The 14,349-nt window shown below is 43.4% G+C and overlaps 1 protein-coding gene across 2 annotated transcripts in view; it reads left to right on the plus strand.

Annotated features, from left to right (window-relative positions):
- Positions 1 to 14,030, plus strand: part of LOC143508349 (immunoglobulin lambda-1 light chain-like) — a 44,428-nt gene extending 30,398 nt beyond the window's left edge. For both annotated transcript variants that reach the window (XM_076996799.1, XM_076996798.1), the window contains exons 3-4: positions 12,952 to 12,985; positions 13,523 to 14,030. In XM_076996799.1, the coding sequence (XP_076852914.1) occupies positions 12,952 to 12,985; positions 13,523 to 13,845 (357 nt within the window). In that variant the 3' untranslated portion in view covers positions 13,846 to 14,030. The remainder of the gene's footprint in view (positions 1 to 12,951; positions 12,986 to 13,522) is intronic.
- The last annotated feature ends 319 nt before the right edge of the window (positions 14,031 to 14,349 follow it).

Genomic DNA, 14,349 nt, shown 5'->3' on the forward strand with positions numbered 1-14,349 from the left:
TAAATGTAGTAGTTACCCTTTATATTCCCCTTAGACTAATCATACAACCATAGACTATGAGATCTTCCTCTGGAAATATTGAAGCCGGTAATACCATCAGTTTCGGTCAGGCCATTGCACATGCTACGCAGTTCTCCATACCTGTCTCAACTGCCTGACCCGCGATCCACTTTATCCCACGTTATCGCCTGAAAAGCTTGTGAAATGAAAAATGAAATGTGCCATATTTTGTCAATTGTGATTTTTACACCCCAATCGAAATTTGTCCTCCGCATTTAACCCATCTGTGCAGTGAGAACACACACACACACACACACTAGTGATTACTAGGGGGCTGTGGATCACACGTACCCAGAGCGGTGGGCAGCCCTAGCCCGGCGCCCGGGGAGCAGTTGGGGTTAGATGCCTTGCTCAAGGGCACCTCAGTCATGGCCTGCCTGGGAATCGAACCCACGACCCTCCGGTCACAAGACCAGTTCCCTAACCGCCAGGCCATGACTGCCCCTTGTACTTAATTCTAAAATTTGCTAGGGAGACCATTTAGTATAATCCGATCCGCAGATGCCTTGTAAGCCAGGTTCTGTTATGTTTATTATAAGTGGTATTAAACAACTGCTTAATATTGTTGCCATGATGAACAACAAGGGATGTCAGCTGTCCCACCTTCAAAGCAGCGGTTATCATTAATAGGATCCCAACATAGATACATATCCGATCCCCTATACGTAGCGTCCTCCCCCTGACATTTAATAACGCTGCAGACATCAAATGTCCACGCAGTGGTCTCTCCCAGAACATATTCTAATTCTATACCCCCATAGTCTTTAATACAACCATCTGTTACGCTTTTTTTACCCTCGTGCTGTTGTGGTTTTGTGGTCCATGTGTTAACAGCAGCAGTATTATCACACCTTCTACTGATACCACGGCCGCACAATATCTTAGCCATTTAGGTCTCCACCATACGTCGGTCCTAACAGTGTCAGTGGACTCATTTTCCTATTTCTAATTCGTGGGTGACCAATAGTTTTTCTTGACACCTTCGTGCTTGAAGGGCGGGTATACCCAATCAGCCCTTCGCCCAACCCAGTGAACTATTTTGGTCACCCCCTTTTTATTTACTCTAAGTGTAAAGTTCCCGGTGGGTATCGTCTATTGTTATCACAAGCGAATTTGATTCTAACCCCGAAACCCCTTATACTTGGTTCTCCGTCCGGCGCTAAGGCAAAACAAAAACCCAAGACCCAATCCAATCTAAATTACTGCTTTGTTACTACATTACTTTGATACTTAGTTTTAAATCTTTATTTAACTTCCTGCCTAATGTTGTACTGCGATTGCAACACTATAGGATGCTGGAACCTCTTACCTTTTAAGTGAAAAGAGAGGGTGTCTGTATCATGTATGCTCTCAACATCATACTCCTACACTCCTTTTAACCTCACGACAAGCACAGTTTAATACAATAGAAATGAATAATAAAAGCAAGGCATCTATACAGTGGGCAGTCCCCTGTTGAACAATTTAACTTTGTTTTTTTTTTTAACAATGCCAAAGGCCAAACAAAATATAAATGTTGGTCACACTCCGCACAACACCTGTACCGGTATTAAGAAAAGAAGAGCACCCAACTCAAGACCTCTTTTATTAAAATGTAAGTGGCCCACGAAGTATGTTCTGTTTTTTTTTTTTCTTCGCCGACCCCAACTTCCGTTCCTTTTCCCTCGTTGGGGGCAAGGTGGACTTTACCTTGAAGAGCCCCTGGTGCTTCACTTAAGGTGGTATTGTGACCCTATTGTGAGCTCCGTATCTCTGCGCGCTCCAGCGGTGGTTCTGACGCTCGGCACTGGCTGAGATGGTACCACGTCTCTCCTCTGCCTCTCAGTCGGACGGCGTGTGATGTCCTCTCGACGACTTTGAATGGACCGGTCCACCTGGGTTCCGACCACTTCCTTTTGATGACCTTCAGCAGGACCCAGTTGGTGACGGGTAGATCTGCTCGTGGCTTCAGTTCTGACTCCTCGTGTGGGTCTGGTTGTGGGACTGGTGCTGGCTCCTCTCCTCGTACCTGAACAGAATAAGCTTCACAGATTGCGTATTAGTGCATTATACCGTTGTTGTACAACCTTGTAGTTTTCCTGTCGGACGTCGCAAGCGCATTGGGGCCCCCATAAAACTTCTTCCTGTCTTGAGCTCCAACGGAGTGAATTCTGTAACAAAATTCACTGAAGATCTTCTGGCCAACAATACAAACACATACATTTGTGCACATACCTTTACCTTTATCCTTTGTTACCATTTATAATTCCAATTTAGCCTGAGATTGAGAATAATAAGCCAACCTGTATTTGCGTCTCAAACCCAAATTTTGTTTGAAACCCTTGCTAATGAAATGCTTCCCATAATCTAAGCGCCCTAATTTAGTAAAACTATGATGCAGTATCCAGTAATTTATCAACCTTTTGCAGACCGACTTGGAGTCCTCTGGCTTGGTGGGAAATACTTCTACCCAACATAAGAATTTGCCCACGACCACTTACAAATACCTTAGTCCCCGTATGGTATTAACATGTCAGTGTAGTCAGTCTGGATCTCCTGGCTCCTTTTGCCCAGGAAACTTGCCTAGACCTGGTCTTAAAATACAAGTTATGTGCATTACAAATATTCACATTTTCAGTCCAGTCTGCTATTAAGTCAGTTAAGTATGGGTGCGACCAGTAACACATTTTCCTTCATTTTTGCTGTCCCGTGTGCTTCAGATAACACTGATTAAATCAATCGACTTGGTAAAACGGTCTCCCATTAGGTCCTTTCCAAACCTCCTTACCCCATTTACCACCTTTGTTTAACCACAACATTTTTCCTGTAGTTTACGTAGCTCTGAATCCTATGGCAGAGGAGACCACTGTCCTCTGCCCTGCAAACCATCTGATAGGCTCCTGTAATATATCCTGCCTCTTTTTAGCGGCCACGTCCACAGCTGCATTAACTCTGTATTAAACTGCCCCCTTTTGATAACTTGAACATTTAATGATAGCAACTCTTACCAATAGTGACACCTTTTACATCTTAATATTTAATGGGTTTTCCTCCTGAAGTGGTATAACCTACTCTCTTCATACCGAGTTCTACATGAACCACTCCTACCACGTACGCAGTGTGTACAGATGTTAACTTTCTTGCCTTCCACCCACCTTAGTGATGCAATAACAGCCAAAGACTCAGCCCTCTGTGCTGATTGTACTACCCAGTTTTACCTGAATGTGCTACCAAGAACTCGTCTCCCTGAGCTTCCATTACCACCACAAATCCTGATTCAACACCACCATCTCAACTCCTGAACCCGCGCCTGTCTGTCTACATGTTCGCTACCCCAGGAATTGGTTCAATTTAGCTGCATATGCCACCTCAGTTACACACTCATGTGCCGGACCCTTCAACATACCATATTAATTCCTTCAAGTGAAAACATTAAGTTTGGGACCATCAAAACCTTCTGTATGTGTTAACATTTATAAATTTACATAAGCCATAATGCTGTGACTTGTTAGAATATATAATGAATGTCTTGTGATTACGTGTGCCGTTTTATTTATCTATTTATTTAAACAAGTTTTGCTGTCTAACAGCCCCCCCCCTTTTCTGAAACACAAAAGGGTGTTTCAGAAACATCTAAGGTAATCTGCCTGTGTCTCAAACGTAGCTGGTGGCTGTGAGATAAGGCCAACGTCATGAGGTCCCTCTGACCACAGAGAAGCTGGTATCTGATCTAAAATTAAGTTAGGGTCAAGATGATCACAGCATTCTCTCCCATGGTATCTGCTCAACATATCACATTAGAGTAACTTTGACAAATGACATTGTTTTAATAAACCAAGTATTACCAGACTTAGCATAGCTCACACATATAATGTTCGTTATTACCCAATTCTTAGCTATAGTGGCTCTCCTAATCATACCAGTGTCGCTAAGCAGGTGTCAGCCTCACAGGGACCACCACACCCTCAGGTGTCACCAATATGCTCCTGGTTGCAATCTCCCATAGCTGATACTGTAGCTATTCCTCAAATTCCTCCCCATAAACTAGATCCCATATTGGGTCATAAAACAAAGGAACATGCAGTGGGTCGGGTGGCAGGACGCAGGGACCAATAAGAGTAACCCACAGTTTCCAGGCCATGAACACAGAGTGGACGCCCCTCGCAGTGCAGGAGTCTGGCTCCAGAAGATGTGAACTGTGGGAGGCCATTCCGTGGAGATCACCAGTCCTAGAGGGCTAGCTCCTAGTTCAAAAAATGTCTCTTCCGCAGAGGTTATCAGGTGCAGTCTCTGATATGAGGAACTGGCGACATTGGGACAGTTTTATGCAGACTTTGATATTCTGTATAACAGTCACAGAATCAGCATCAGGTAAAACGCAGTTGATTGCTGAATGAGTTGCTCCTTTGTGTCAACCAGAAATGACAACCTTTTAGTACAGACAGTGAGGGACAGCATGGGGTCTGTCACAGCTTTGCTGTCAGAGTTCTCATCTGGGCCCCATCATGCCCACTGGTTAACTCCACACTCTCCAAGGGGAACAACCCTGAGGCCATCGAAGGGTTTGGTGCTGGTACATACGGACTTCTGGACCTCCCTTGTCCAATGGCGTTCTGAGGACACTCCCTCGACCAGTGACACTCCTGCCCACAAAGAAACATCCACGCAACATGCCACGACCATAGTTGCCAGGACAACCCTGACCACCCCTGCCCCTTGCCCGACCCCTCCCTCTTAAACTAGAGTTAAATCTCATTGGTGGGTACTCCCACCCCTGTTGCAGTTAGGGAACATATTGAGGAGTCTGGGGCGGGCCCCTGTACACGTACACTGCCTGCGTACACCCTTTTCTAAACCAGTTAAGGTGTGAGCGTTGGGACCCTGGGTGTATACCAGTTTGGGACACCCAGATGTATGCTGCTTGGCTCAGATAACTTGTGGGAGTTGACTTATCCAACCATGTGACTAGAAATGACGGATGCTGCACGTATTGGCCATTTTACAGAGGGCATCACCTAATGCTCCATTATGTCTAGTGAGGGGTACTTCATGTAACAGATGGGTTGTGCCTGCTGCATACTAAAAAACACTTAACTTAAACAGTAACTTCACTTTAACACTACGAATATAAAAGACCACTGTGACTATGCAAGTAAGAGAAATTTATGTAAGGGAATGTTCACATACACAAAGCATAGGGAAAACACCATAGGAACTAAAGCAAACTAACAATACTGAAACAAAACATAACTTTAGTAACAAATCCAGACTGCTAAAAACATGTATACGGAAGGGAACATATCAATAACCTAAACCAAAGAGAAAACTTCTAGACAGGCGGATGCAAAACTAATAATGCATGAACATCTATCATACTTTCAGTATTAACCAGACATCAAAACAAACTAAGAACAGGGGGCTATTTAAACCAGTAAAACTCTAATACCGGCAAAGCTTCTAAACATTTACCTAAACAAACTTGTGACCTAAATGACAAAAATAACTGGGGAAAATACTCAAGATCACAAGCACAATAACCCACGATCAGAACATAGAAAACCAAGAACTAAATTACTAAACCTAATGAGATATAACCTAGAAACAGCTGAGACTGCAAATGAAGGCAGGTGTGACAGACAGGAGGGTGCGGAGCCAAGCGTGACAGTGCAACAACATACTACCAGACCTCTAAAGTCTCCCAAGGCCAAGATCTTTCCTCGGACTCATCTACCTCACTTAGCTTACCCCGGTGTGTGCACTATCTATAACTAACTCCACCCAAGTCCCTTCTAACATGCAGTTAACACTTTACCCCACAGCCTGAGCTCCCTTTTTCTAGCCTTAAATATTAATATCTACTATTAATAGGTATGATGACAAAATCAAACAGTCCCAAGCTTTACAAGAATCACATATCTAGACAGAGCTGAAATATACCTTTAAAATGATACCTGGATTTTGAAAATTGGTTGAGAATTGATAGTTATGATATTTATAATATCATGTATCACATTAAAATATAATACATTAATTACAATAGAAGTCGTGTGACTGAAATTCACAATCTAATTTTAATTAATTATAATTAATAATTAATCATAATCATAATCTAATTCGAAGTGATGTTAACTATATTACCATTTAACAACAAGTTATATCAGAAAACAATGAGATTAAACTACACAACACTGGTATCAGTACCGATTTCAAGAAAACACTGTGGAAACGAGTTAAACCGAGACGCCGCTTTTAGCCTAAAGTTGCTAGCTACCGTGACGTTCGATACACCAATGTCAATCATGACTACTTATTTTCCGCGGTCTAGTAAAATACTTTCGCCTGCACGGATTTCGATTAAATTTGGTCAGTATTGAGATAAAAGCTGTATTTTTAGGTCCACATATATTTCGATGGTGTCCGGAGCGTTGATGAAGAAAACAGACCGCTTGAAAACAACAAAGTATCTTATCGCTGGTCTCCCGACCTGAAATCGCCTCAGAGTTCACTATTAGCAGTGCCTGATGATTGGCTGGGCTGTGCTTAACGAAGTCACAGTATTATTCAGGAAAAAACACACACCTGCTAGGCGGTGAGGAGTGATGTTTTATGACACCCTTACAAAAGTACAACGTAGTTTGGAACACATTACTGAGCCAGAATTTTTCGCATCGAACGTTGGTTCGTCAGCATACCTACTATTAAGGGCGCGTCATCGGTTTTATTTATTTGTACGGTTCCTACTTTTACATTAATTACTGGATAAATCCCTTTTTACCTCTTGCTGCACGTTAATGGGTGTTAACGAGTTTGGCTCATACAGTGGTGTATTTTCCTGACTATCTGCTGTGTGCACCCCTAGTTGTGGACAACCCCCAGCAAACAGTGTTTGTACATGTGTCACAGAGCTAAATCTTTTCAGCGTTTGATGATTTTGCGTGTTAAACGTGCACACTTTTAGCCAGTCCGTTCTATTTTGCAGCGATGTAACGATTCTCGGTTAGGGGCGGAGGCAAATACACTAGCGAATGAAATTTAACTTTTAGAGCGGCAGGAATATTGTCTCACACAACAGGTGCACGCGCTACGAGGCATTTCTCATGAGTACCAACTAAAATTTAATACATTTACTAAACACAGAGGAAGGACAAAACCAAGGCAAAACGTACACGAAAACCAAACTACAAAATACAATCAGTCCTAATTTCAAACAAATGACGTAACCTAGCATTAAGACATAAGAATGAAGACACATAGGGAAATTAGAAGTAAATACACCTCCTTCTAAACAAAACTACAACACCTCAGACAACGAACAGACTATGTTATTTGTTAAACAACGAAGGAAGAAATCGAACAGATGACTCAGACAATATACCAATGGGATACAGAGAAACAACCAACAACATCAACAGGACAAACTTGACAATAAAATAAAAAATAAAAATGAACCAACAACCAATCAAACATGAAAAAGAGCCTCGGCGTGGCGAACCCAACTAATCAACACAATAAACGATACACGAACTTATTAACAACTGAACTTGATTTATCATCCCTGTAGTCTGAGACCAAAACAAACTATATCGTAGACTAAAAGAACTCATACGAAAGCCAGACCAACGAATAAAAACACTTAACACTCGGATAACCAAACACAACATATGAACCTCATAGGTATAGGCAAGGCAAGGCAAGTTTATTTATATAGCACCTTTCATACACAACGGTCATTCAAAGTGCTTTAGGTATAGTCCAACACTAGGGGAGGGTGCAGAATTTAAGAACTTAACTCTGAACTTATAAATACAAGAAATCACAGGACAAGAAAATGCCCACAAAAGATCACCAAGTTTACCGACCAGACACAAGGAGAACTCACACACAATATACAATGTGTGGAACAGAAACGAATGTAACGGCTCAATTATACAAAATGACCCAGACCGGGCCTTACTCAAAATGAAGAGAAATACCAAAGACACAATGAACAGCTAATTCTAAATATATGCGAGACCAAACCAAAGGGGAAATTGAATAAATTAAATACAAAGGAGGGAGGAGTCACCGGTGACAGACGAAATTCTAACATTTTATAGTCAATTACATCAACTACACACGGTCCTGCCTTGGTCACTCATACTTTTAACGCAGTGGTTCCCAAACTTTTTCTGCCGTGCCTCCCTTTAGTAGATGAGAATATTTTTGCGCCCCCCCTACACCCCCCCCCCCCCCCCCCCCCCATATTGACTAGGGATGTGTTGAAAACTTACAAAAACAATAGGTTCACAACTTTGGTCAAACATGAAAAAAATAAACTGCAAGAAATCTTTTAAATGGTTCAAAAATTCTAAATATAATTTAAAATAAATAAGGAGATGAAATAAGAGAAACAGCAATTCATATGCGGCTAGTTTGCTAGCGCAGACATCACGCAGAGCACAAAGCATGTAACGGCCAGAAATATGTGTACTGTCTCTTTAAGGGAGCGAGTTGAGCGCGCGTATGGAATATTGTTTTTTTAGCTTTCTGCCATAGACCGAGTCAGACCACTGCTCTTTAATTTATTTCTGTAAGTAACGCATTAAATGAGCTTTGGACAACTCACCAGTTCACGTATTAACAGTGAAGTATTGCTGGAGCCCAGGTTAATTTTGGTCAACCAGCAAATAAACGGACTAAGTGGAATACCACCAGCGCGAGAATTAAGGTTGAACTAACTCCGAAAAGCAAGCAATACAAGCATATTTAGACTGAATAGATCTGTTTTTATGGATCGGTCACATTGTCCCCGATACCCAATCTAGAATTTTTTCAGTTATTAATATCGGAATCGATGCATCCCTAATATTGACACATGTGCACGTTTTACTTTCAAGCTCCGCGCCCCCCCTGCAATAGCTCCGCGCCCCACCTAGGGGGCGCGCCCCCCACTTTGGGAACCACTGCTTTTAACGTCACATAACAGTAATTGTATGAATTACTTTACAAGTCCTAGTCATTTGTTCCTATAAAGTTTTCCACTCACATAAGCCAACACCATAAACCAACCATTTTACATCAAACTATATGCATACATTTCGTATTTCCTCACCAGCCAAGTTGATAAAAAACCAGTACTCACCAGAAGTAGCCTTCAACCATAGTTACCAGACTAAGACATCGTAAGGTTGCATCACCCTCAATCAATTCAGGATCCTGTCCGAATATTGGTGATTCGGGGCTACCCCAGGGCTCCGGGACACCAACGACCCAGCTACCACGGGACGCCACCCGCGGTTTACCGTCGCCTCGTCAGACAAACGGGGGGGTTTGCCACACCCGGGAAAACAAAAATCACTTGTCAGTACAAATATACTTTACGCGATTTACCTTATTTTATTCCTTATTCCTTTTTCCTTTTAAACCATACATTTTTTACCTTTATTTCCTTGTTTACCTTTAAACCATATATTTTACCTTTATTTCCTTGTTTACCTTTAAACCATATATTTTACCTTTTAAACCAAACCAAAAAAAAAGGTAATAAAAAATTAAAAATTGCTATTTAATTTAGCATCGACCAAACACCATTAGTTCATCACATTTTGGTATTATACAAATGTGCAGAAATTTTGTTGTAACAGGTATTCTGCTTTACCTTTAATTGAGCCGGCTCGGATGAACAGTATTTTAGAAGATGTGTTCCAAAAATCTCTCTTCCCATCACGTCGGGAGGTCACCAAATTGTTGGGGCTTTAACTTCTATCAACCACTTTAGCCCAGCGTGTTCGTTTGATGGGAAAGAGATAGTAGGAACAATATACCAAAATTATAGCAATACCAAAAAGGCCTTTATTAAAACAGAGATATCTCTGGAGATCTCACACACACCAAACATGTACACCAGAGAGATCTGAACGTTACTAGTAACATGTAAGTTATATATGGTATGGCTCCACCCCCTCAGTGCTCTTGCATGGTCATAGTTAGAGTTCTCTACGTATATGCATGACTCTGCATTATTTCATGTCCACTGTGTCCCAACCTAATAGGGTGTCCTTACAGGCAGTTGGTGCAAGTGACCTTCTGTGGAGCTTATCAGTATAGAACATATTCTACAGACACTTCACTCCCTATAGACCAAACTGTTCTCTGATGCAACAATATGCTATATGGCCCCCTGTGAGGCCCTTCTTAAGATTACATATAAACTAATAGTTTAAGGCAGCAATTATTTATCTAATTAATAATTATATATCTAATTTTAATATCCATTTCATTGATGAGCAAAATATACTTTTGCTAATGTTATTGCTAAGCAAAAACTTATTTTCTCAACAAGACGAACAAACGACCCTCAGGTGAGACGGATCACGGGCCCCGCCCACCTGAAGGACGAACATCACGTGACAAAAAACAGGACCGCTGCCGCTGTAACCGGGGGCGACCGGTAGGGGGGCCCCCCCACAACGTGACAGACCCCCCCACCAAAGCCGCACTCCCCTCCGGATGTGCGGCTTACAGCGGCAGCACACAAAACACAACAAAGGGGCGGGAGGGCGGGGACAAGACAGGGACCCGTTCCCTGTCGTCCTGAGCTGAAACACAAAACACAAAAGCTCCTCGTCACAGGACGCAGACAAGGCAGGGACCCGTTCCCTGCAGTCCTGGAGCTGAAAACATAAAACACATACAGGTTAGCTCGCCTCCTGGGTGGGACCCTGGACCGACCGGGCCGTCAACAAGACGATAACCACGCCCCGGTCGGTCACAGGGCCCTCGCGCCCTAACCGGCCTTCGGCCGCTTAATCCCCACCGCTGTGTGCGGACCGGGAGCACATGGCCCAACAAACGTCATAGGTGTGGATGTGTGCAGGCCGCCCACTGGGGTGCGGCCACGGCTTCTACCGACCACCTCCCGAACCTACCTCCTCGCTCGGAGCTGACCCCTGCCCTTTCGCTAGGGGTCACCCCAGACTCCTGGGGAGTGAACCCTTCCCGGGGCCCCTCATCTCAAGGTGGACTCCTCCACCCAACCCAGGAGCGCCAGAGACCAGGGCCCTGGCAATCCGCATCAGGGACACGCTGGTCACCCCGAGCTCGAAGGAGAGGGTCTCCTCCTGGAGACCCCACTAGGTCCGGGAGTGCCGCAGTCCACCACCAGGAGCGACCTGCAACACATCACACACACACGCACACAGACAACACATAACACATAACACGCACTGCCCTGCCTGTTAAAACCCCCTTTACCCAGGGGGGAGGAGACCCCTTCTTAGCCTGAGGAGACTCTCTGCCGCTAACACCCCAGGCATCCTCTGCCTCCTTAAAGGGGTACAGGGGCTCCTACCTGCACAGGGGTCCCTCCCAACAGGTCAGGTCTCCTAACGGAGCAGCGCCTTCTGAGCCACATGCTGTGGCTCAGGAACCCCATAGCTCCCCCCCAAAAACATATTTAGGGGGGGCCCCTCCGGGGAATAACAAAACAAAAACAGACAACATATAACATATACGCACCTTAAGATGCGTGGCACGGGACCTCTAATGGACCCCTCCCCACACACAGTGAAGAGGGGCGCAAGAGAGGAATTACATAAAACAAAGCACGCTACACTCTAGGACAAAACAACACGCAAAGACAGAACACAAACAAACAGACAGGACCCACCGATGCGCGCGCTCTGTGGAGCGCGACGCGCCCACTCCAGCTCTCTCTCTCTCACCGTTTTCACCACGGGATCCGTAGATCTTTGGAGAGAGAGAGCTATGCGCGAGCGGCTTGCGCGCCACGCCCACAGCGACGCGTTCTAGCGCGCAGCACGCATCGGTGGACCCGTCTACATACACACACACAAACACCACCAGCGAAACACACACACCACGGCACACACACACTCGCTCACGTCCGCGTCGTTATTAAAACAAAACACTACAACGTACATACACACACACACACACACACAGACGATAACGGACAACGGACGTGCGCAATGTGAGGCACCGGTAGTTTCGCTGGGCGAGAGCGGAGTCTACCGGTCCCCAGCTCTAGTCACCGCCGTGTGATTTACGGGTTTAAACACAAACATTTAAACACGGCGGGACGAGTGGGGACAGACTCAACACTCTCTCAGACAATACACGACAAACACACAGCACGTAGACAAACACTTACCACGAGACATGACCACGAATGAAGGAGAAAGCAAAGGAGACTGGCGGCTTCCGAAGGTGGCTGGTTATTCTGTGACGGGCAGGTGTGAGCAACTAAAAAGGAAGCGATCACGCCAAGTCTCAGGGAAAGAGGATGGTTTAATAGAAAGTGTGCAAACCAAAAACCCGTGCATGGTTCCAGATTAAGGAAATAATAACCAGCAGTCAACTGGTACAAAGACAAGACATATATAGACGAACAAACGACCCTCAGGTGAGACGGATCACGGGTCCCGCCCACCTGAAGGACGAACATCACATGACAAAAAACAGGACCGCTGCCGCTGTAACCGGGGGCGACCGGTAGGGGGCCCCCCCACAACGTGACAGTCTATTAATAGTTTTGATGATTTACAACCAAAAACAATGACATGATACACTGGAATTGCTTCTTTTTATCTTTTTAGTTTAATTCCAAATATCTTTTTGAAATTTCTCCACCACTTAGCAAATTTGAGGAATTCTGGATCTTTTTCTCTGTGATATACAGCTGTCTCATAATTCTAACAATTTGCATCGGCGAGACACAAAGTAACTGCAACATATATTTCTCTAAAATAAACATTGTTCTCATATATTTAGGCAAAACAGACTTGTGGAATAAATCCAGACTGATGTGGGAGCGTAAGGGAATGTGTTAAAGACACACTTCACCATCACTGTGTTCACTCCTGAAACTGAGGAGGTTCTTGTACGAGGGAGGACGTGAAACGTAGCACTGTGGTATTCGGCCAAGGAACAACACTGAAGATCACTGGTGAGTTTTCCTCCTTTCTCTAGTTTCTGTAGTACTCAGTGATTTAATCTTTTGTTCTTGAGTGCAGAAATGTTATTGTAAAGTTTAATTTTTGTTTATTAATTTAAAGAGCTTTCCAGTAGCCATAGAAACAGCTGGTATGAACAGATATATTATCATTAGGTAATAAACTCTTCAACTGCTCCAGCAAACACTGATTTAGTAAAACTGTTTTCACAGAAACAGACATTTCAGCAACGTTCGAAATACATTTCAGTCTTTATGATGTAGTGATTACAGGATGGGTGCTAACTTATAATTTCTGAAACATTCCTCAAAGATTCTTATATTGTGAGGTAATTTTGAAGAGTTAATTCAAAATCATTTGCTTATGGTTTTGTATAACTGCGTTGTGTTATTAAAACAAAGGTAAATAAAGGTAAAAGCTTATGAATAAATTAGTTCGTTTCTATCCTAGATGGATGCCTTGGTTATTCAGATAAGCTGTGAACTTTCCTCCGTTGACAATATTTTTTCTCCAAACTTCTCTCTGATCAGACACTGCTCTGCCACCTCCTGTTCTGATCCTCTTCCCTCCATCCAGTGAAGAGCTGAAGTCTGATAGGGTCACTCTAATGTGTGGGGCCAGTGACATGGCCACTGGCTTCTCTGATGTGCGCTGGTTCGTGGATGAGAACCCAGTCACCAGTGGAGTCCTCACTGGTTCTGCACAGCAGCAACCCAATAACAAATTCAAACTGAGCAGCTATTTGACCATCCAGAGCTCAGAGTGGAAAAACGACAAGACCATAACATGTGAAATATCTGCTGGATCTCAACTTGCATCAAGGAAAATTCAGATGTCTAAATGCCTTGTGTGAACCAGATGAGAGTTGTTACATTTTTCAATACTTTTATGAAATGTGACAAAAACAGAAGCAGTAGTTCGATCTGTAGTGAATGATTAGTGCTGACAGTAAAAAGAGAAACTTAATCTTCTTCTTAATCATTTTAGCATTTGTGTTTAAGAACAAAATTGAACTTTAATAAAGTGCATAATAAAACAGTGTCTTTGAAAATGTTTCATTGTGCTGGAATACAGAGAGTACATGATTCGCCACAGGATTATATTACATTAATGTCCTCTATATTGGATTAAAAACTAAAAAAATAAATGCACATTATAATCTGAACAACTGTAAATGTATCATGCTAGTGTACAAAATGTTCGGATTCTTTTTTTCTACTTCAGCATTTGCACTATGAATGGTAATATTGATCACCAATAGGGGGCAGTGCAGGACCACAGAGAGGAGCGCTCGTGGAGATTTCCCCTACAGATTATACACTCCATTAATCAATGTTAACCTCCTCTCACTCCGGAA

This window comes from Brachyhypopomus gauderio, chromosome 2 (genome assembly GCF_052324685.1).
Source record: "Brachyhypopomus gauderio isolate BG-103 chromosome 2, BGAUD_0.2, whole genome shotgun sequence".
In the NCBI taxonomy this organism is placed as follows: domain Eukaryota; kingdom Metazoa; phylum Chordata; class Actinopteri; order Gymnotiformes; family Hypopomidae; genus Brachyhypopomus; species Brachyhypopomus gauderio.